Source organism: Pelobates fuscus, chromosome 1, assembly GCF_036172605.1.
Source record: "Pelobates fuscus isolate aPelFus1 chromosome 1, aPelFus1.pri, whole genome shotgun sequence".
NCBI lineage: Eukaryota > Metazoa > Chordata > Amphibia > Anura > Pelobatidae > Pelobates > Pelobates fuscus.
In genome coordinates, this window is record NC_086317.1 from 453,012,675 (window position 1) to 453,037,000 (window position 24,326).

The 24,326-nt window shown below is 36.9% G+C and overlaps 1 protein-coding gene across 1 annotated transcript in view; it reads right to left on the minus strand.

Moving 5' to 3' along the window:
• CNTN5 (contactin 5) overlaps positions 1-24,326 on the minus strand; it is a 1,203,952-nt gene that overhangs the window by 404,704 nt on the left and 774,922 nt on the right. The window contains exon 5 of the mRNA XM_063430510.1: positions 19,413-19,640. Coding sequence (XP_063286580.1) covers positions 19,413-19,640 — 228 coding nt within the window. The remainder of the gene's footprint in view (positions 1-19,412; positions 19,641-24,326) is intronic.

Consider the following 24,326-nt stretch of genomic DNA (forward strand, 5'->3'; position numbering starts at 1 on the left):
AGTGTACCTTTTCCATTCCCCTTTTTAAATTTGTAGCCCATCAGTTCACTTTTTCAGTTCTGCTGTTCTTCATGTCTTTCTTTCAAAGGACATGGCAGTGAATGTGTTAAATTACGATACATTGACATGAGCCTTTGTATAATGAACATTTGTCCAGGAATACAACATGGTGTGTTCTGACGCACACAGGGTTAAAAATGACTTTAAAATTACTGTTTGTTCACTAAGGCATGGCTGACATTTGATATGGCATAACTGATCACTTGTAACCATGAATTATTTTTCCGACATACTTCCACTATGCATGGAGTGTTTATGTGCTATATTATAACAATAAAGTGATGACTCGAGATAGCAATTCCGCTCCTGTATCAAAGAGCTTGTGACATGGAACAAATCATTTTGTAACTTTGTATAATGAAATTCATATTGTTATTCTGGCTGTACAGTTAATCACATTATGCAGGCACACATTTGTTACGGCTCTTACAGGGTAATTTAAGTGTGCATTTTAATAATGTTTAGCAGGTAAACATCAACATCTTCCAGACTCCTGAAAGCCTTCTTTATTTAAATAGTAATCATGTTTAAGAGGCTGACTTGCCTTGATTTTTTTTCCCTTTTTTTTTAATCTGTACTTTCAAGTTCCTCTTGGCCATCTCTCTAACACATTCCTTCTTATGAGACCTGTTCTCTTGGAGTTTATTCCACAGGGGAAATTCTCTTACAGAAATCATATTGACAGACCCTTTCTTACTTACACATTTTATTACAGATACTGGTCAGTGTTTGTCAAAGTATTTTTAAACTCTGGATATCAGTAAGAAACATATTGACACCTATCCTTGGAGAGAATGTACAGTGCTGTACTTGGTCCTATTACATTGTGGCCTCTGGCAATAAATCCAAGAAATGTTGATAATTTATAAGGAGACCGTCTCTCGCTACCTGTGCTTGACAAGGTGGGATGTGCACACTTTCTCTCTTGGAAATGAAAAACACGCTTTGAAAAAGCGTTTTGCGTGCAAAAACAAACAAAAAAGCATTTTCTATGAAAAGCCAGTGTTTACTGCACAAAGCCTACAGGGATATGCTATACCTTAGGTTTTTCTGGTGTCTTTAGTGTCCCTTTAAGCTGTCCCTTCAGATGATGAAAGTGCCCCTTTACATAATTAACAAGGTTCGAAAGTAACAAGAAAATTAAAAAATATACTCACCTACATTCGGGTTATTGGAGGTAAGTTGTTTGCACCTCACTATAGAATGTTTGAATACAACTGTACCCATCATTATTATGAGAAGTATAGTGAATTAAAACAACACTGTCTCTGTTTTATTTTCTTGTGCCCCTTGAATCTTTTTTTTTTTATTCTTTTTTTTCGCCGTGCAAATAAGAAAGAACATACAGCTTGTCATGCCCAGACAGCAATTGAAAAGAGAGTCAGGATACATAGGTTACATGCAATAAGGCAATGAGTTTAGAATGCACCATTTTTTTGAAGTAGGTAGAACAACAGGTTCAGAAACACGCTTTTGAAATCTATCTAGATCGAGCTTATGGCAACGACAGTTAGGGTATGAATGATCCTCTAGATATCAGATTAGATAGTATAATACAAGAGATTAGAGCAAATAGTATAATAGGAGATTTTCTCCTAGCTATGTCTGCTATGTTGTGGAGTTGCAAAACAGGATGGATGGGATAGGTGTTTAGACACTAAAAGGTAAGACAAGTCTAAACCTTAAAGATATTTAATCAGGTCAATCAGGTGATGCTATTCAAGAGTGCTGTTTTTTTTTTTAAATTACATTAAAGTGAGTATTACTGTGAATATCAAAGCGTTGCTCCAGAGCTTGTGGAACGTTAAACAAAAATATAAAATACCATAATACAATGTATCTCAATTAAGCATCACTGTGTATCAGCATGCGATAGTATGTGATAAGGGGAGCAGACATGCTAGGCTTAAGTGACCTGTCGCGGGGGGGGGGGGGGGGAGGGGAGGGTTGGAGTAGGTGGGTGTATAGGAGCCTGTGTGTTTGGCTGCTGCTGTTAGAGCCGGCTATTGTGTGTTAGTTGGTACAGGTTTGTCAAGGTTAAAGGCTAATATCGAACAGAGAAAACATTATGGCTTTTAACTGAAAACACAAAAAACACTAAAGCAGGCAGGTGTTCGTTGTCTTGTGCAGGTTCAGGTCGGTGCTTCGGAGGTCCGATGCCCTCTCGGGATGAAGGTGTCTGAGTGTTCAGGGTCCCAGACGCGGTGGGTGGATGAGGGTGTTGGGTCAGATTGTGATAGCCCTAGAGCCTGAAGGAAGTTGGTAGCTTCCATAGTAGATATCAGCCGTAGAGTGGTTCCATTTCTAGTAATTGTGAGAGAGCGCGGGTTCGACCATCTGTATGCGATATTTGCGTTTTGCAGTTGGTTGGTGACTTGGCTTAGCCATATTCATTCATGATCTGTCCAGAAATACATTACAATAGAGAAGGTGAGGTTAGCAGTGTTGAATGCATAGGGCGTCTTGCCCTGCACAGCCTTTCAGTATGTTTTGTTTTTCTGTGAGTGATTGACACCTCAGGATAACATCTCGGGGGGCATTAGAGGGTGCCTGTGGGGATTTGTTAATTCGAAACACCTCAGCATTAGGCACCTGAGGTAATGCGGTATTTCCGCTGAGTCATTAGAGTCTGGGATGCCCCTGATCTTGAGGTTACCCTGTCTTCTGCAATCTTCCAGTAAGTCTAGTTTCATGGACACGTTATCCCAAAAAGCGTGTAAGTCTTCATTCATGCCAGTCACTTCGATTTATCGTCTAGAATGTCCTCTTCTGTGGCTTGGACACGTGCAGTGAGAACATCTGCCGCATATTACGCAGGAGGTCCTGGATGTCCTGCTTGGTCGTTGGGGCTTGTGCCTCAGTGTTTGTCATGGCATTGTTCATTACTGACTGTGTTTGAGTGTCAGTCTGTTCCTCTGAGTTAGCCACACAATGGAATAGTCATCTTGTGAACTAAAATTGTATTTGAATATTGCTACCTACGAATCAGATGCCAGAATGGTACAGTAAGAACAATTTCCATTTTTATCCTTTTATGTCAAATAAGAGAAGTAAACTTTATTCTAAGAAATGTAAGCTGCTCAGTTGACCACACACATATATATATATATTTATATATATATATATTTAAATAAACTACATATAAGCAGATTGCTTGAAGGTCAGAAATTAATTACGAAACACAAGCCTCAGCGTTTGCTGATTTTTCTGTGAATAAGTATCTTGTTATGCCAGACAGGTATTTTCTCAAGATTTTTTGGACCACATTGACAGCGCAAGATAATGTAGGCATAATACTTTCCTCGGGCATAGCTTGTCGTTTTCTCAGTAAAGTATGGTATCGCTATTCTGGTGCTTGAAAGCCGCTGGCTTATAATGGAAATATTACGCAAATTGATATAAACACTTTATGCCTCTAGTTAGAAAAAAGCTTGGGAAATCTAATGAAAAAAATACTATTTTTATGCATTTATTTAATGCCTCTTCAGCAATTACGATGGTCATTTTTAACAATAGGGTATATTGGTTTAGGGAGGAGGACATGTCAGCAACTATTTCCCTCTTAAATCAAGATGTATTATCTATGAATAAATATTTATGCTTTATGTAAATATCCCTCTATCCCATTAACCCATGACTTCTATCAAAGATAAATGTGCATTGTTAACATTTATAGATTATCATTATTATAAATCAGTTCCATCTTGGACATATAGCTTCTCCACCTCTTATGACAAACATATTTTTTGTTTGGCAAAAAAAAGTAGCAGAAACAGTTGACAATTATTCCATTTTCATTTTTTTTTTCAGATCTCATTTTCAGTAATAAAAAGAAAATTGAAGGGAAATTGAAATAATTGTATATAAACACACTTGTGTAGGATTGTTTGATATTTTCTGAAAGTGTCTGTACATTTTTATGATCAAAGGTACAGTACAAATGTGTTGTGATTACAATTGTCTACACTATACAGGGGCATTGAAGATTGACGGGGTAGGTGCATCGGTATTCTACTGATATGCATCCCAATGCACCTCACATTGCTTTGAATAAGCAAAGAGGGAAAAGCGTTGGAGCAGTAAATAAAGACCACCTTATCAGTAAGTGTCCTTGGGAAAGACTGCCTACCTCAAAAACCTCATAGATGGTAAGTCTGTTTCAACAAGTCTTTCTTCACCTCTAAACATCCCCTTTCTATAATTCTAAAGTGCTTTAAATCAGCAGAGAATATCACTGTGAGGCTAATGCTACCAAATCCCATATGCTAGTGGGACATTGGCAATTGTCCCCCGTCACCCTGGCCAGCTCCCTTCAACTGGCTCAATAATTTCAGGATGTATTCAGGGTCACAGACAGTTGTGTAGTAAAAAGAAATAAAATATTGATCCAGACACTCAAGGTTATAGCCAAAATGCAACTTTATTGTAGCAACGTTTCTACCCGTTGCTGCTTTTTCTCCAGTAAAGCTGCCTTTTGGCTATTACCTTGAGTGCCTGGACCAATACCTTATTTCATCTATCTACTGTGGATCTGGCCACCCTCAGATCCGGAGCACCTTGCCTGCCTGGTGAGTGCGATTTTGTCCATTTATCTATCAACTATAGTAAAAATAAGTCCTAAACCATAATAAATATAATATGAATAAATAATTGGAATCTCTAGAAAGACCATCCGATGTTAGCATATCAGATGGTGCAGAGGTATTAAGTGCCAATAACTCAGTGTTTCCCAACCCAGTCCTCAAGGCACACCTACCAGTCCAGGATTTAAAGACTACCCAGTTTTGTCTAAGGTGTTTTTAGAAAAAAAAGAAAAAACACCTTAGACACAACTGGGTCACCCCTAAATGCCGGACTGGTAGGTGTGCCTTGAGGACTGTGTTGGGAAACACTGCAATAACTAAGTGCCTATCATGCAATAATCTCATTTAAGGTCCTAGCAGTGTCTCCAATATAACATGCTGAATTGTTATTCTACCATCTTTTTTCTTTCTGTATAATTATATAAAAATATACTTTCACATACCTTTTATTTTTAATCTGAGTGTTGTTAGCAAATGGTACGTAAAGAAGTGTTTTGCAAATTATACACATTAATATTTTGAAATACATAATATTTTTAATCTTTAATGAGCCATATGTCTGTGTCTTAGTCTGTCACCCTAATTAAGTTTATAGTAATAATGTTTAATTGGATCATAATAACATCCTTGTTTATATGTTAGATTAGTCTAATATGATTATAGTATTTTTCCCTCTACGATGGCACAGAAGCACAGGAAGACAGAAAGTATATTTTTCTGCCACAGTTAGCCTTTCACGATCTTGGTAAAATCGCTTTTATATTTTTTCATTTCCAATAATTTTTTATTAGTGTTGTTCCATAGTAGATTGTTTAATATCATATGGTTGTTTTTTTAAACTTACTTCGGATGCAGGTATGGATGCTGATTGAATAGTGTGTAATAGATGGGTATATGTGGAATGGCTCTGACTTTGAAAGGACTTGGCACATCAAATGTATAACAATGAATTGACCAATAAAAGGTTGCAGAATTTACATAATAGACTTTGCAAATATCTGCAATTTGTCCGAATATAGGCTGATCGGGTGAAAATCCAAATTCCGAAACTCTGAGCTGAAAGGTAACTGTATTAGAAATTTAAACGAAACGCGCAATGGACGGGCATGTTCTTTTTAATTCATGATTCAGAATTCTTATCGTGACACCAAAAGGGGAGGTGATGGCTATTTGGTAAAAAGGAAGATGAAGCCAAGTGGAAATTCACTAAATGTTGATTTTATTCACAGATCAGTGAGAAGTGACCAACAAAGGGAAGAAAAGAGGAGCAGTAAAGTAAGAGCACCTTACCAGTAAGAGGCATTGGGTAAGACACTTAACAATAAAAATCAGCCGACCTCATTATCCTCATAGACTATCAGATTGTATTTGCAGGGCTTTATTTACCTATATATACCCTCTTCCTATAATTGTTCAGTGCTGAGGAATATGTTGTCGCTATACAAAATTGCTAACAATAGTAAAATATATATATAAATATAGATTTTATTTTGTTAGTGAAACATTACCCTATTCATTATAATAACCGATTAAACTTAAGCAATTTTTATCATGTTAAAGACTATTTGTAGTCACATTAACTGAACCATTTTTTGCCTTATTGAATCCAATAGCCAAAATACCGGAGTCAATTTTCAACTTAAAGGACCACTATAGGCACCCAGACCACTTCAGCTTAATGAAGTGGTCTGGGTGCCAGGTCCAGCTAGGTTTAACCCTTTTTTCTATAAACATAGCAGTTTCAGAGAAACTGCTATGTTTATAAATGGGTTAATCCAGCCTCTAGTGGCTGTCTCATTGACAGCCGCTAGAGGGCTCCGCGCTTCTCACTGTGATTTCATTGTGAATGCTTTCCTATGGACTGGCTGAATGCGCGCGCGGCTCCTGCCGCGCATGCGCAATTAGCCGAAGAGGAGGAGAGGAGGTGGAGAGGAGGAGGAGAGCTCCCCGCCCGGCGCTGATGAAAGAGGTAAGTTTAACCCCCTTCCTCTCCATCCAGACCAGCCAGAGGGGGACCCTGAGGGTGGGGGCACCCTTAGAGCACTATAGTGCCAGGAAAACCAGTTTGTTTTCCTGGCACTATAGTGGTCCTTTAATAGCTCCCACCAAATAGCACATGATTTCATGATTTATCTGAATTTATCTCATATGAATTTATAATGAGTGGAATCAACTAACCCAAACTACTTTTAAAGGTTCCTGGTTGGTTAAATAAAGTAAATAAAGTACAAATAAAAACTCCTACACTGAAATAATGGAGCAACATTGAAAACACATCAAATATACATGCACACTATACCCACGATGACTAATTAGAACTTACTTAACCCCTTAACGCCGTTACGGCGTTCTATGCCGTCGTGGCTTTAAAGGGCTTTAAAGCCGTTGCGGCGGCATAGAACGCCGTAACGGCTTGCAGCCCCAGGAGGAGAGGTGTACTCACCTCCGCCGCGATCCTCTTCTGGGGGGCTGCCTGAGAGCCCAGGCAGCCCCCATCCGGCAAATGAGGCCCCCGGGGGCCATGTGATCGCTCTCAAAGAGCGATCACATGGCCCCCTATAGCTGGCTATGGATCTGCCAGCAGGGGGACTGTCTAAAATATTAGACAGTCCCCCTGCTGGTAGGTAGTGTAAAAAAAAAAAAATATTAAAATGTTATAAAATAAATTAAATGCCTTTTTATATATATATATATAATATGTATATATATTATATATATAATATATATATACATATTATATATATGTAACGTCATACGTAATGTATTTTAATATTAATATTAGTATATATATTAGTATTAAAATACACTTAGAATGACGTTACATATATATAATATGTATATATATTATATATATAATAGATCTGCATATATATATTATATATATATATATATATATATATATATATACGTATAATTACAATAATAAATAAATAAAATAATTAAATAAATAAATAAAATATTGAAACAAAATTAAAAATAAATTATATATTCATATGTAATTTCATTCTAACTGTATTTTATTATTAATATATATATATTGGAAACAGAATACACTTAGAATGACATTCTATATATAGCTATCTATATATAAAATACAAATAAGCGCAAATATATATATATAGAGATAAATACATATAATTACATAAAAGATTACATTAGTATACACGTAGAATTTATATACCTATAAATGCATATATATTAAAATTCTACGTGTATATTTAAGTAATTTTTTAACATAATTATGTCATTTGATTAATTAAAATTTGATTGACATGCCTGACAACACAGGGAGAAAGTGCAGAGAATTTAATTTGCAAGCACTATATTTGACCCTGTAACTCTCCAAGACACCATAAAACCTGTATATAGGGGGTACTGTTTTACTCGGGAGACTTCGCTGAACTCAAATATTAGTGTTTAAAACTGGTAAATTGTATTACAACGATGATATTTTAAGTAAAAGTGAAGTTTTTTGCATTTTTTACAAACAAACTGCACTTTTATGGACTATATTATTGTTGTAATATGTTTTACTGTTTTAAAACACTAATATTTGTGTTTAGTGAAGTCTCCCGAGAATAACAGTACCCCCCATGTACAGGTTTTATGGTGTTTTGGAAAGTTAGAGAGTCACATATAAGGCTTGCATTTCATTTTTTTGACATTGAAATTTGCCAGATTAGTTATGTTGCCTTTGAGACCTTATGGTAGCCCAGGAATAAGAATTACCCCCATGATGGCATACCATTTGCAAAAGTAGACAACCCAAGGTATTGCAAATGGGGTATGTCCAGTCATTTTTTGTAGCCACTTAGTCACAAACACTGGCCAAATATTAGTTTTTTGCTTTTTTCACACAAAAACAAATATGAACGCTAACTTTGGCCAGTGTTTGTGACTAAGTGGCTACTAAAAAAGACTAAACATACCCCACGTTCAATACCTTGGGTTGTCTACTTTTTCAAATGGTATGCCATTATGGGGGTAATTCTCATTGCTGGGCTACCACACCGTCTCAAAGGTAACATTACTAATCTGGCAAATTTCAATTTGAAAATGGAACGTTCTATATTTGACCCTGTAACTTTCCAAAACACCATAAAACCTGTTAATGGGGGGTACTGTTGTATTCGTGAGACATCGCTGATTACAAATATGTGCATTTTGTTGCAGTAAAACCTAACAGTATTATGACATTTACAGCTAAAATGTGAGGCGGAACTACATATTTTAAAAAAAAAAATTAAAATTTCTCACAGTTTTTTTTAATTTTATTCATAATGAATTGTTTCATATACAAATATTTTATATGAAATGAAAGCCCTGTTTCTCCTGAACAAAATGATATATAATAAGTGTGGGTGCATTTAATATGAAAGAGGTGAATTACGGTTGAACAGACATATAGCGCAAATTCCAGTTTTTGTTTACGTTTTGTTTTGATCAGAACGTGTACTATTGACTCCGTCCTGAAGGGGTTAAAGAAATATACACACGTATCAATGTCAACTTGGAACACAGCACAGTCATGATACACATCGCCTGCTATCATCATCGTGGACTATGAACAGGCATTAAACGTCCATAATACAAGTGAGCAATACAATACAGGTGTACATTATGCCTTTAAGAAAGAAACAGAAAAAACGAGCTTGAGCTCCATACATATATCCAGAACCAATCATACCAATATAGTAACACTTACTTGAATCAAACACAACATGATATTTTCCACTTAAGGATTCCTTTCAAAAATCATCATCATTTTGCTCAAATTATATACAAAAAAACTTTGAATACCATAAATTCGCACCTAAAGACTTATACAAAAAGATGGAGTCTTGGTATAGGGGCAAACACAACTAAATAATCAAATGTATTTGTACACCCATATTGCATGAATTTACATTTGATAAATTCATCTTCTGTATTTGTATCAAACTTATTTTCTTTTCTGCTCAACACGTTTTTATTCTACCTTATTCAAAAAAGTTAGTTTAAAGTATAAAACATATCTAACTATGTAACTGTCTTTATCATAAGTACAGTAAACTAAAGGTATGTACGTTATCCTGTACTGTATTGTAAACTTCAATAACTCAATAGCAAAGTTGTATTTGGACAAACTATTCAAAAGGTACCTTTTCATGTGTAAATTGGGTGGATCATAAGAATATACTGTGACAGAATATGATTGAGACTGAGGGTAGGTGTATAAAATAAGTAAAATTAAGAGCAAGACATTATTTGGGGGGGAAACCAAGAAAAAGGTGACCTTGCTGTTTCAATATATCTGGGCTGAGTATTTTCATACGATAGATGAAAAATAGACCCACAAATGTCTTTCCACCATTTTTATCTTGCTCACATTCTTAAACATTGAGTACTTTACTGTACTGATACGTCCTATTGAATAAAGTATGTCTAATGTGATCTATCATGAATAATAAACTTGAATGAGTATGATAAAAAAAAATCTGTGTAAAGTTAATCACATTGAGCTATGACCTTATTGTTTGTTTATATACTGTTCAATGTTATGTTGTATGACTGGCATACCAACTATTTAATAAGACTTTTTAAAAACAAGAAAATTGTTAATTAGTTTATCTTTAAGTTCTTCCTAATTATGTTATCGTTACTTATGAGTAAAATATGCATGATTCTGTCATTTTTAAAATACTTAAAGGAAACTTATAGTGTCTGGAATACAAACATGTATTCTGGATTCTACAGTTCTGGTAAGGCTGTTTAGGTCCCCGGGTCCCACTCACCTTCCCACACACCACCAAGTCCTACCTCCATTGCTGAGATCATAGGAAGACATTTGGAGGCTACTGTGCACGACAAAACACTAAGCTGCACCAAAGCCATTTTCCTGGAACTATAGATTTCTAAGGCCCCCCTTCCTTCGTTCCCCCTCCGCGCGTTGCTGAAGAGGTTAAAACCACTTCAGTGATTTACCTGAATCCAGCACCGATGTCCCTTGGTGCTGGGTCAGATTCCTCTCATGCACCTACCCCGCCGAAATCAGCCTGTGGGGGAGACCTAATGCACATGCGCGGTCGCACTCACATTATGATTTCCCTATAGGAAAGCATTCATCAATGCTTTCCTATGGGGAAAAATCGGACGCTGGAGGTCCTCATGCAATCAAAGGTTTTGCTTATGGAAGCCCTCTAGTGGTTGTCTGGTAGACAGCCACTGAGGGCAGACTTAGAGCTGCAATGTAAACATTGCAGTTCTCGGGAACTGCAATGTTTTACATTGCAGCAATAAGTGCAAAAGGGACACAACACCCAGACCACTTCAATGAGCTGAAGGGGTCTTGGTGCCTACAGTGCTCCTTTAAGCATCTCCTCATAGAGATGTACTGAAACAGTACATCTATATCAGGAACATTCATCAATATGCAGAGCGTTTAACGTAGGTGCTGCACACTGGAATAGGAAGCAGCTCTAGAGGCCGACTTAATATCTGCTCCTAGAGTTGTAAGTAGCCAGCTATGTAAACACTGTATTTTCCCTGAAAGGGCAGTGTTTACAGTAAAAGGCCTGCAGGGACATGTTAGAAACACCGTGTAGCGGAGCCCTAGTCCTTACAGGGACTCTCTTCCGCTGGTCATACCAAAGTACAGTCAAGAACAAGTAAAACAATCCAAGGATCTCTGGAGGTACAACTGAGCTTTATTTTCACATACACTGCTTTTATGCCCAGTCCCATGCAAGGATTTCATATACAAGAAAGCAGGGATTTCAATCCAAAGTTCCTCTGTGCCTGAGAGATAATTGCCTGAGAAAGCTCCTCTAATTTAATTATCTCTCAGGTACAGAAAATCCAACAAAAAAGTCGGTACCCAAAAGTACCTCAACCATACCCCAGAACCCCAAGAAAAATAAATTCCCTGATAGCCCCAATCTGAGTGTCCAACATATCCAAGAATCACTCAGATTGGTTCAGCAGAACGGGAATGGCATTGTGTTAAAGTTTTGACCGTCCAGGCACGATGCGCTAGCCCAAAACAGTTCCAGGGAAATTTGGGCCCTGGCCGCTCTACGTTTGTGAGGTTCTTGTACGAATACCATACATAGGAATCTCTTTATTCCAGGATACGAATGCTCCCCCTGTTCGGTAGTTCATATCTTCCGAACGTCGTTCATGTATGTGGTTGAGGAACTGGAACGGGCAGCGATCTAAGGTTTACCGGTGTTCGTGTGAGTGCCTAGCTGAAAAGAGTTCCAGGCACTCAAAGAATCAAGTACCGCTGCCCATGTTCGGGAGACAAGATGGTCGCCATACACTCTGCCACTTGTTATGTTATACAACATGGAGGCCAACCAGTGGAAGCACTTGTTAATTGTTTCCCTTGCAGTTTTTGCACTTGAGTGGTAGGTGTCAACGTTCTAATGGGGCACAAAGGTGGTCTTTGTTCGGGAGACGAAGGGATTCAATTTGTATTAAGTCTCCCGAACGGCCAAAGAGGAACCACACGAAATTACAGGGGGAAAACACATGAAAGGTGGAAGTTTTATAACACGGGGGGTACGGACAGCCAATAAAGGGGAATAAAAGTGTCTGGCAAGCGTCCATTCCGCTATACACCAGAACCACTTCATTAAAACTGAGTTGTTCTGGTGACCATAGAATAATGATCCTATGTTTGTTTGTTGCTGAGTAATGGTCCTATGTTTGTTTGTTGTTTTTATTCTCTTTCTCTCTCTCTTTGACAAGTGTGCTGGGGATGGGGGTCCACACAGGTGCTCATCATTGGACACATTATCTGTGTTCTTATGTTGATCAATGCTTTTACTTACTTGCAATGTTTTGTAAATTCAGAGAAAAAAAAGTCTTTCTTGTGTAGTAATAATCATCTTGTCACATTTAGACTGAAACGCCTAGAAGACTCACAACAACAAATGTGTCTATCGTTTTGTGATTGTAATGTGTGCTGTATTGAGATGGACATGAGAGCTAAAGTGTTGAATGGGGTTTTAAAAAAAAAAATGCAATGAGTTATTTTCAAATTCAATGCTTTTCCGAGTGCAACTCTGTTTTTCTCTGTCTACAGTTCTTTTATAATAAAATTACATTACTGATAATGACAATAAACCTGTACAAAGTTTATGTGTGTTAATATATCCCCAACTGCACACTACAAAATAAGCATTGCAAGTCATCAAGGGGCTTCTTGACAATATAAAGACACAAGGCAATTACTGTTAGCTTTTATAAGATCACAGAACTGTGAGTTGGTTCACAATATTCTAATTATCTTCTGAAGGGAGCATTTTATTCCTTATAATACACAATTGAGTGAAAAGACGCACAAATCCCATTTGTTTCAGTGAAATTTATGGAATATTTATGAATTTCGTTTTAAGCAAGAAGTCTATTCAAATAAAGGTTACTGGAAATAATTACATATTGCAATGGAAACATGTAGTATTTTTTATATTAAAACAATCTTGTTCTATTTAAAAACAGATAATCAAGAGGTTTGACAGGCTAAAGTGAAACTGTTTGATTATTGTGTCAGGGGACACGATGTTGACAACAATAATCTTGTTACATGACAACAATCATTTACTCTCGGCATGTGATAAAAATATATGCTCACTTTTAGAGCTCTACACTCCCACTAACTTCCTCAGGGAGGGATCCAGAATCTAATCTTGGGAGGGGATTGGGTAGATTTTTTAAAGGAACACTACAGGTACCATAACAACTACAGCTTGTACATCATAAGTAATCAAACAAGCTAAGAACTTTTTGTTAATAAGGGGTCTGCTAGGTACCTGTTGCTGACTTTGTTAGCTCCACTCAGCTAAGTCTTGCAGTGCAGGGCTGGCTCATTGATTAAGGACATCAGTTAAGCACTCTTAGACAATGAGCGTGACTCTGCACCACTGTACTTAGCTTAGTGACAGAGCTTTCAGTTTCAAAGTAGGTGGTGGATAGCTGGCAGACCCCAGGTTAGTTGTCAAACCAATTTTAAATATTTTGAATACTTATTCTGGGAGAACCTAGAGCACTCCTGGCACCATAACCACTACAGTGGTTAAAACAGATAAAAGTTCCTGTGAGGATGGAAATGTTGATATATATCAATCTTGCACCTTTTTTTTTTAAAGCATAAATCCAACTAAGTGTGCTCTACTTGGTGACTATAGTTTGGCTGTGAGATTGCTCCCTGATCTCTACTCTACTGAGTCGTCAATTGAAGTGTACTGTGGATTGTTTCATATATATATATATATATATATATATATATATATATATATATACTATGTGTGTGCATACATACTCACTGATACACAATATCATTGATACACACAAGTTCACTGTCAATCTCACAGACACAAACACACACAAGCTTACTAACACGCATAGAAAAGCTCAATGACCTACACAGTAGCTCACTGACATACACACACAGAAAAACAAACTGATTACCCACAATCCCAGTGATAAAAACACTAAATACAAGGTCAGTGACAAACAATCCCACATACACACACACACTCACTACATATTAGATAACAGCTCACTGACACACACACACACACACACACACACACAAACAAGCTCACTTCAGGCAAACTCACAAGAAGGCACACACTGAGTTCACAGACACTGTTTCACTGCCATTCACCACATGTTGGGTGTTCAAAGTTCATTAGCACCTGGCAGTGGCATTGATTGTGCATGCAGTGGGCGGTTTCTTCCTTGGTTATTCCTGTTGGCTCTCCCATAGCTAGTTGGAGTTAGGGGGCTGAACTGGGATGCTGACATCAGCTCCTGAGGCATGCACTCAGCATGCTGATACCAGGAGAAGCTAGTATGGGGATGCTGAGGGTGTAGGAAAAGTGGGCAACATCTTCAGAAGCCCTGGTGTTGTGTCAGATGCACACTGACTGTCAGAACACCAGCCTGAGATTCCAGTCTGAGGGTCTGGCCTAGCTTCTCAAAGGGGCACTTGCCATAGTGATCTCCAGGTGGTGGTGATGGGGATCTTCACCTGCACTCCCTTTATTTAGCAAGTTCATAAAAATTTCGAGTACATTTAATGCTCCAGCATTTAGCTATGGTGCTCGAACTTTACGGGACTCTTTATAATGTGTATATATATATATGTGTGTGTGTGTGTGTGTAATACGTGCTCAATTTTATCTGTCTACTGATTGCCGTGGGGTCAAAAACATCAACTCTTTGATATTGGCTCCCTCACAAGAGTGTGATTCGCTGTTTAGCATTGGAGATTAAGACTTCCTTTTTAATTCTTTATCAAATGGTACTTCCACTCAGAGAATGTATTCCTCTATGAACAAAAAGCAGGAGATAATGAGCTCCTTTACATTCAATAATCACACACGCATACAGATATGAGATTCAGCTCAATTATATTAGATAAGAAAATATGAAGTGAAATGCAAATTTCACTGTTTGAAAATTTCAAACTGTTTGACCACTATTAGGGTAGTGATATAATGACATAACAATTTAAATCAGCAATACTTTAACACATTTTGATATACTGTTCTCTAGCCTCTTTTAGAAATCAATTAAATTAGAATACCAGAATTTGCATAAAACATGCACACATTTTTTTGGTTTCTGAAATAGACCTTATCAAAATTGGATTGAAGAACTTAGATTAACTCTGTAAAAGTTGTTTTGCCATCATTATTTTTACATGGCCATTGTACAACACGGATAGAATTTTATAGTGCAATAGTTGTGACCCTTTCTCCTAATTGATAGCACTAACTATCTGAATTAATTAAATAGCTCCCACTGCTAGCATAGCCTATTTCAATAATATTCCACGTGCTACCTTTAACTGTTATGGTCAATATTTTATTAGAACATGATTGTATCTACTGGGAAATACTTCAAGATATCCAATTCAGCATATTTCAGAAACACAAATAATTAAGTCCATATATACACAGCACAAAGGGTAAAAGTATTCTTTCTCCTTCAGGCATCTCAATTTTTCCTGTCCTCTGACCCCTCCTAACAATGCACTTCTTGTTTTGCCCGATTTGCCATATATGACTATATTAAAGCTAATCCTTCATGTGGCATCTGCACTTACAAACCCCAGGGACTGTTTTCTTATCTGTTTTTACACAGCATAAGGTGTTGTTATCAGGTACAATGTAACACACATATCTCTCAGTATCTATTTTCTCTATTGAACTCTATATCTTGCGGTATAATTCAGAAACGACGTGATTACATAGACATGGCTTTCTACTCATACAAACTTTCTCGCTCTTCTCTGTGAGTTTGTCTATATCAGGCATAGGCAACCTTCTGCAGTCCAGATGTTTTGGACTACACCTCCCATGCTTTGCTAGCATTATGGGTGTTAGAGCATTATGGGGGATGTAGTTCATGACATCTGGAGTGCCGAATGTTGCCTACCCCGGTCTATATCATTGCATATGGAAAGCAACAGAACACCATAATTAAAACCTTGAAGAGCCCTGAAGTCAAATAGTCTATTACAGTTTCACTAAAATTAGTTTAAAATTGAACCTACCTCGTTTTGCCACTATATTGTGTTTGTTTTGCTTTTCCTTAATATGTCCCGTGGAATGTTACTACAGATTTGCAGCTAATCTTATTGATTTTTTTGATTGGGTAACTAAAATTATAGATCAGGGTGGTGCAGTAGACATTGCTTACCTCGATTTCAGTAAGGCTTTTGACACTGTTGCACATAGAAGGCTTATCAACAAACTACAATCTTTGAGTTTGGATTCCAATATTGTTGAATGGGTAAGGCAGTGGCTGAGTGACAGGCAACAGAGGGTTGTAGTCAATGGAGTATATTCGAAGCTTGGGCTTGTCACCAGTGGGGTACCTCAGGGATCTGTACTTGGACCCATTCTCTTTAATATTTTTATTAGTGATATTGCAGAAGGTCTTGATGGTAAGGTGTGTCTTTTTGCGGATGATACTAAGATATGTAACAGGGTTGATGTTCCAGGAGGGATAAGCCAAATGGAAAATGATTTAGGTAAACTAGAAAAATGGTCAGAGTTGTGGCAACTGACATTTAATGTGGATAAGTGCAAGATAATGCATCTTGGACGTAAAAACCCAAGGGCAGAGTACAGAATATTTGATAGAGTCCTAACCTCAACATCTGAGGAAAGGGATTTAGGGGTGATTATTTCTGATGACTTAAAGGTAGGCAGACAATGTAATCGAGCAGCAGGAAATGCTAGCAGAATGCTTGGTTGTATAGGGAGAGGTATTAGCAGTAGAAAGAGGGAAGTGCTCATGCCATTGTACAGAACACTGGTGAGACCTCACTTGGAGTACTGTACACAGTACTGGAGACCCTATCTTCAGAAGGATATTGATACCTTAGAGAGAGTTCAAAGAAGGGCTACTAAACTGGTTCATGGATTGCAGGATAAAACTTACCAGGAAAGGTTAAAGGATCTTAACATGTATATCATGGAGGAAAGACGAGACAGGGGGGATATGATAGAAACATTTAAATACATAAAGGGAATCAACACAGTAAAGGAGGAGACTATATTTAAAAGAAGAAAAACTACCACAACAAGAGGACATAATCTTAAATTAGAGGGACAAAGGTTTAAAAATAATATCAGGAAGTATTACTTTACTGAGAGGGTAGTGGATGCATGGAATAGCCTTCCAGCTGAAGTGGTAGAGGTTAACACAGTAAAGGAGTTTAAGCATGAGTGGGATAGGCATAAGGCTATCCTAACTATAAGATAAGGCCATGGACTAATGAAAGTATTTAGAAAACTGGGCAGACTAGATGGGCCGAATGGTTCTTATCTGCCGTCACATTCTATGTTTCTATGTTTATATAAGCATTGCTTATATTTATTTTTTTCACAGAGATTTAAAAATCATATAAATATTTTATTTGTCTAGCATTTGTTGCAGATCATTATGTTGGTGAGCTAAAGACTTTGGGCAATAGGGTGTGATGTCAGAACCCGCCACAAAGCAATGCAGGTAGTGCTGGTAGTATATGTTGCTTACACGCCAGTGGGTATAACTGGGTAAAATTGACTGTATAATGTTTTACAAATATCAAATATTAAATTTAGCACTAAATGTCAACTAGGTATTATTGCCAGTTAAATTCTGTTTAGAAATGTGTTATCATATAGTAAATCTTTGTCTTTATACTGCCCTATACTAATGAAAGTATAGGACTTTAATTAGTGAACGGGGGTATTAGTGTATTCTGATAGAAGGAATTTTAGTGTGTGTGTGTGTGTCTTTTGCTGGAGCTCCTGAAATAAACAAAATGTTCAAAATGTCTTTCATTTCTTCTTTAGGTCAGGCCATGCCTACTTCTCATATTATGCACATTTAGGTCTATTCACTAATCTGTAAATTGCAGAGAATTGAGAAGGGAATTGAACAGTTTAGGCCAAAATTGGAAAAAATAAGTACACTGATCAGCCACAACATTAAAACCACTGAAAGGTGAAGTGAATAACATGGATTATGTTGTTACAATGGCATCTGTCAAAGTGTGAGATATATCAGGCAGCAACTTGAATTTCATGTGTTGAAAGCAGGAAAAATGGGCAAGCAAAAAGATCTGAGCGATTTTGCTAAGGGACAATAGTCATGGCTAGACGACTGGGTCAACACTCCACAATGGCAAGTCTTGTGGGTTGTTCCTGGTATGCAATGTTTAGTATCTAGCAAATATGGTGCAAGGAAGGACAACTGGTGAACAGGGTGGGTGGTCAGGGTCAGTTGAGGTCATTTCTCATTGAGGCATTTGAGCTACTGTAGCTCAAATTTCTCAAACTTAATGATGACCTAGATAGGAAGGGGTCAGAGCACACAGTATACTAGAAGGGCCTCAGAATTGGACCATGAAGCAATTACAGAAGGTTGTCTGGTCTGATGGATCACATTTTAGATCAAGTGGATGGCTGGGTGTGTGTGTCATTTGCCCGTGGAAGAGATAGCAGCAGGATGCACTATGGGAAGAAGGCAATCAACTGAGATATGCTCTGAGCAATTATTTGCTGGGAAACCTTGGGTCCTGGCATTCATATGATTGTTACTTGGACACCTACGTAGAGATTATTGCAGAACACAAAAAAACTTTTGTGGTAATGTTGTTCCCTGATGGCAGTGGCCACTTTCAGCAGGATAATGCACCCTGCCACACTGCAAACAATTTTTAGGAATGGTTTAAGGAACATGACAAAGAGTTCAGGTAACCTTGGCCTCCAAATATCCCATATCTCGATCTGATTCAGCATTTTTATTTTATTTATTTATTATTGCCATTTATATAGCGCCAACAGATTCCGTAGCATCTGTGGGATGTGCTGGAACAACACATTATATCCATGGAGGCTCCACCTTGCAACTTGCAGGACTTACAGGATCTGCTGCTAATGTCTTGGTGCCAGATACCACAGGACATGATCAGAATTCTTGTGGCACCCACATCTTGATGCATCAGAGCTGTTTTGGTAACACGAGGGGGATCTAGATGATATTGGGCATATAGTTTTGATGTTGTGGCTGATTAGTGTCCATGAATGAAAAGTTAGAGAACATTTTACATTCATCTACTTTAGCCTTAAATGTGTGATTAACTCACCAGATACATACAATTCCAGATTTAATGACTAACTACTAATTGTCTAACATGTAACAACTAGTAATGTTTGAAAGAGGTTTGTCCTTTTCATATATGGATAGGCACATTGATAAAAGTTCGTAATTGTAACTTACCGTCATCTTGTCGAAAGGTTTCTGAAAAGTGATACAGGTTTGTAGGAGCACTGTAATGTTTTGCTCGTTCTCTCCAGGACTGTGAGTAGTGACCAAGAGATTGTAATGAAGAACTATATCTGGGTCTGTTCTTTGCATTAAATAGTGAAGAAGAAGAAGAACTTCCAGATTTTATTCTTAATATTGCCGCATATGATGTCTGTTGTCCAGGAATAGACTTTGTGAGAGCTGCAAAGACAGAAGTTTAAAGAATTAGGTAAATGAGATGCCTTATACCTTAAGAAAGTACTACATGTTTATATGTTTATTTAATTATAAAAACAATGAATTTAATATACATTAAATATGTAAAAAAAATGACATGCATAGTCTATAGGGGTTTGTTCATTCAACATAAAATTGTGCACATTTAGCAAGATGATTATACATTAGCTATGGAGAACTGGACATTGTATAAATATTTATAAAAAAAAACCAATAAATTCAGATTATTATGGTATTAAAAAATTACAATTCTTTGTCAAGTTTTTACACTTTTTTGTTTAATGAATGAACCTGAAACATATTTCTTTAGGTTAAAGGGAAATAATGTTATTACCTAGATGAAAAAACGTTAACACACAACTGACAAGAAAAGTGTAACATTTCATAACGGAAAACATAATGTTTAGTATTATAGCCTGATAAAAAGCCAAAATAATCTTTAAGCGTGCTATCAATATGTAGGTGAATCTTGCCAGCTTCCAGTGAAAGTGTCAAAGAAGACGTAAAGCCATATATAATAAGAGAGAATGAAGCAGACTAACATGTGGGTGTTTTTGGCACAAATATTAATAGAATGAGATTCAGTTGATTTATCATATAGGGTAAAGGGGATTTAATCGAAGCAAAAACAGGTGCTATTCTGGGGCAAAGTAATAATAATATTTAGCAATCACTGCAGAAACAAATAGAATCTCTCCCAACATTAAACACTTTGTACGCAAATAGCTCCTGTTTGCCTTTGATAACTCTTCTTCTTGCGTCATGGATGAAGAACCAATTTCACGCCAATTTAAAGACGTCAAATTTATGAAAAATATAATTCTACCATTCTACGACATTTAATGTATCTCCTGAAAAAAAAAAAAGTAATATAAGGAAAATCAAAAGCTTTCATTGAAAAATATTGAAATTAACATGGGCATACTGGAGACCACATGTTAAACATAATCTATTCTACTATTGTCTGAAAATAAAACCGTGGGTCATGAAGACTATAACATAAAAACTCATTGGTTCCAACAACAAACAAAAAAAATTCCAATGCATATCGACACACTTGCTTTTCCTGCATGAGATTATTTTATGCAAGAAAGTACACAGAATTCGGTAATATGGAGACCTGTTTGGAAACTTTACCAGTCACAATACAGAAAGTCCATCTGTGGAACCAGTATGCGGAATGATGCTTGTATCTAAAAGCTACTAGAATTTTGTAGAAAATTGGACTAAAAACTAGGGTGGCTGGAGATCCTAAACCAGGCTTCCCCAACCTCTGGCCCTCCAGATGTTGCAAAACTACAACTCCCATGATTCTCAGCCTATTTCATTCATAGAATCATGGGAGTTGTAATTCAGCAACATCTGGAGGGCCGGAGATTGGGGAAGTCTGTCCTAAACCTACCAGGGAATTTTGCCTAGGTCAAGATTTCCTTAGCAATGTTTGCTAGTCAGTATCACATATTCAAGTAAAAATGTCTTGAGGAAGTCTTACGTGAACACATGAGCAAAGAAACCATCTGGATACATACAGTTTATGGTTTTGAAACCAGAACTAACAAATGTAGAAAAGTATAGTATTAACCCCTTAACGACGAGTGACGGACGAGGTCTGTCACTCAGGGGATTGCCTTAACGACCTCGTCCGTCATCCGTTAAAATTAACCCCAGATCGCCGCGATCGCGGAGATCACGGGGTTAATGGTGCTCCGGTCTGCCTCTGTCCCAGCACATGTGCCCACTCTGACAGCATGTCAGAGCGAGCACATGTGCTGTGTATACTCACCTTCCGCCTCCCTGCACTTCCGGGTTCACTGTGAAGTGCAGGGAGACGGATCAGTGCTGATCCTGCCCCCTGTAAAAAATAAATAAAGTTAAATTAAAATCCAAGCCCCCTTTACCCAGTTGAATTAAAAAATTAACCCCTTCCCTGCCAATTGATCACTGACTACAGTGATACATTGGCAGGGATTACATTTTACGATGATCTGATTTTTTTTTTTTAACCCCTGAGGGTTAATTCTTAACCTTCAGGGGTTAAACTTATTTCATTAATTAATTTAAATATTTTAAAATTATAAATTTAGCTAGCTGGGGAGGGTGGAAGTTAGTGGGGAATTGGGGGATTTAGTGTTAGGCTAACTAGGGGTTAATGTTAAAAAAAGTTTTAAAATAAGCTTTAAAAAGTTAAAAAATTAAGTTAAAAAAAAAGTTTTAATAACGTTTAAGTAAAAAAAAAAAAAAAACCTTTACCCAGTCCAAATAAAAATTAACCCCTTCCCTGCCAGTCGATCACTGCCTACAGTAATCAAAATACAAATCACAGTATTATACTGTGATCTATTTTTTTTTAACCCCTGACGATTAACTTTTATTTATTTTTTAACCCTCAGGGGTTCAATTTATTTAATTAACTAATTTAAATATTGTATAATTATTTTTTTTCCTAGCTGGGGGGGGGGTTAGGAGTTATTGGAAAATGGGGAATTTACTGTTAGTGCTGCTTACTGCTAGTTAGGGCTTAACGGTAAAAAAAAAAAAAGCTTAGAAAATTTTTAAATCTGTAAAAAAAAGTTTTTGGAAAGTTTAGGAAACTTTAAAAAAATGAATAAGCAAAACAAAAGTTTAAAAAATAATTTTAAAAAGTAAAAGACGTTTTAAAAAGTAAAAAAATACATTTAAAAATGCTAATTACCACTACACCTGGAACAAACTAGAGAAAAAATGATCCCACACCAAGGTTCAAAATATGCCTTTTGAATTACCCCAGGGTGTATTCTTTAATAAATAGTATGTGTTTGTGGGGAAGTTTCAATAACCAACCATCTAAACTACTCGAAATTGGAACATGGACACAGCGTAAAACTTCAAAGTTAGAAAAAAACTGAATTGCTGCATCTCAAATGTGCCCCTTCAACATCCACATATACCTGGAAAAGGTACATACGGGGGTATTGCTGTACTCAGACCACATAGCTGAGCAACATATGAAGTATTATACAGTGGTAGCACGCAAAATATACTGTGCAAACTCACTTTGTGTGTCAAAAAGGCAGAAAAAACGCTTATTACCACTACACCTGGTACAAGCTAGCGGAAAAATGATCCCACGCTAAGGTTCAAAATATGCCTTTTGAAATACCCTGGGATGTCTTCTTTAAGAAATTGTATGGCTTTATGGGGTATTTGGATTATATAGCCTTGTAAAATACTCTAAAATGGGACATGGGCACAGCGTAAAAATTTAAAGTTTGAAAAAAAATGGAATGGCTGTGTCCCAAATGTGCCCCTCCGATGTCCACATATACCTGGCAAAGGTACATACGGGGGTATTTTTGTACTCAGCAGACATAGCTGAGCAACATATGAAGTATTATACAGTGGTAGTACACATAAGATTTGCAAGAAATACTGTGCAATCTCACTTTGTGTGTCAAAAAGGCAGAAAAATGCTTATTACCACTACACTTGGTACAAGCTAGCGGAAAAATTATCCCACGCTAAAGTTCAAAATATACCTTTTGAAATACCCTGGGGTGTCTACTTTAAGAAATGGTAGGCCTTTGTGGTGTTGTTTGAATTTAAAACCTGCAAAGATGCTTGGAAATTGCACATAGGCCCAGAGTCAAAATTAAAAGTTCGGTAAAAACTGATATGGCTTGGTCTCCTATATGGCACTGTAGCTTCACAAAAGACATTCATTGGGGGTTTCTTTTTACTCAGAAGACTTAGCTGAGCATAAGTTGGGGGGTTTGAACTTAGTGGCACATATGAAATATACAAAATGCCAAGCAAAAATGCAATCCGTATGTAAAAAATGCACAAAATCATTTTTTACCACATACTTTGGCATATATTGGTGAAAAAATGGTGGCATGTTAAGGCACAATATGCACCTTATGAGACACCCTGGAGTGTCTACTTTTACAAATGGTAGGCCATTGTGTTTTTTTTTTTTTTTGAACAGTCAAACTACTATAATACCCTAAATGGAAGCATAGGCTCATTAAATCCGTCTCTCAAAATACGACTGTGAATACTGAAAAGGACAGGTCTCCTATATGGCACTGTAGCTTCACAAAATAGTGCCAAAGACATACAATGGGGGTGTCATTTTACTCAGCAGATGTAACTGAATACAAAATAAAAGTTTGTACAGGAATAGCACACACCAACTTTACAAAATACACATCAGAAGTTCTTTGTTATAAGTTTGTGTGCCAAAACGCCAAGAAAACACAATTTTACTCCAATATTTAGCAGAGGTTGGAGGTGAAATGGCTAGAAAGTGTCAAAACAACCTTAGGTAAATAGCCTGTGGTGTCTACTATATATAATATATACTTTTGTGTGTCAATTTTGTTTTCTTTTATGGCTATTAAGCTTACAAGACAAACATACCAAATTCTAAAATCGCTCCACTTTAAAGTTTATTTTACTCCTTGTGTTTTGTGACCCGTAACTACCAAAAAAAAACTTAAAATTCCTGACACATTATATATTCTGTAATTCAGAACAACTAAATGAATTTATTTTTAATTACTTTTCTTAACCTGCACTAATTGTGCACACATTATTATTGCAAAAACTGTAAAAAAAAAACTCAAACTCAGACAGGTAAAGATAACTCAAAAGACATACAGGAAACCCGTT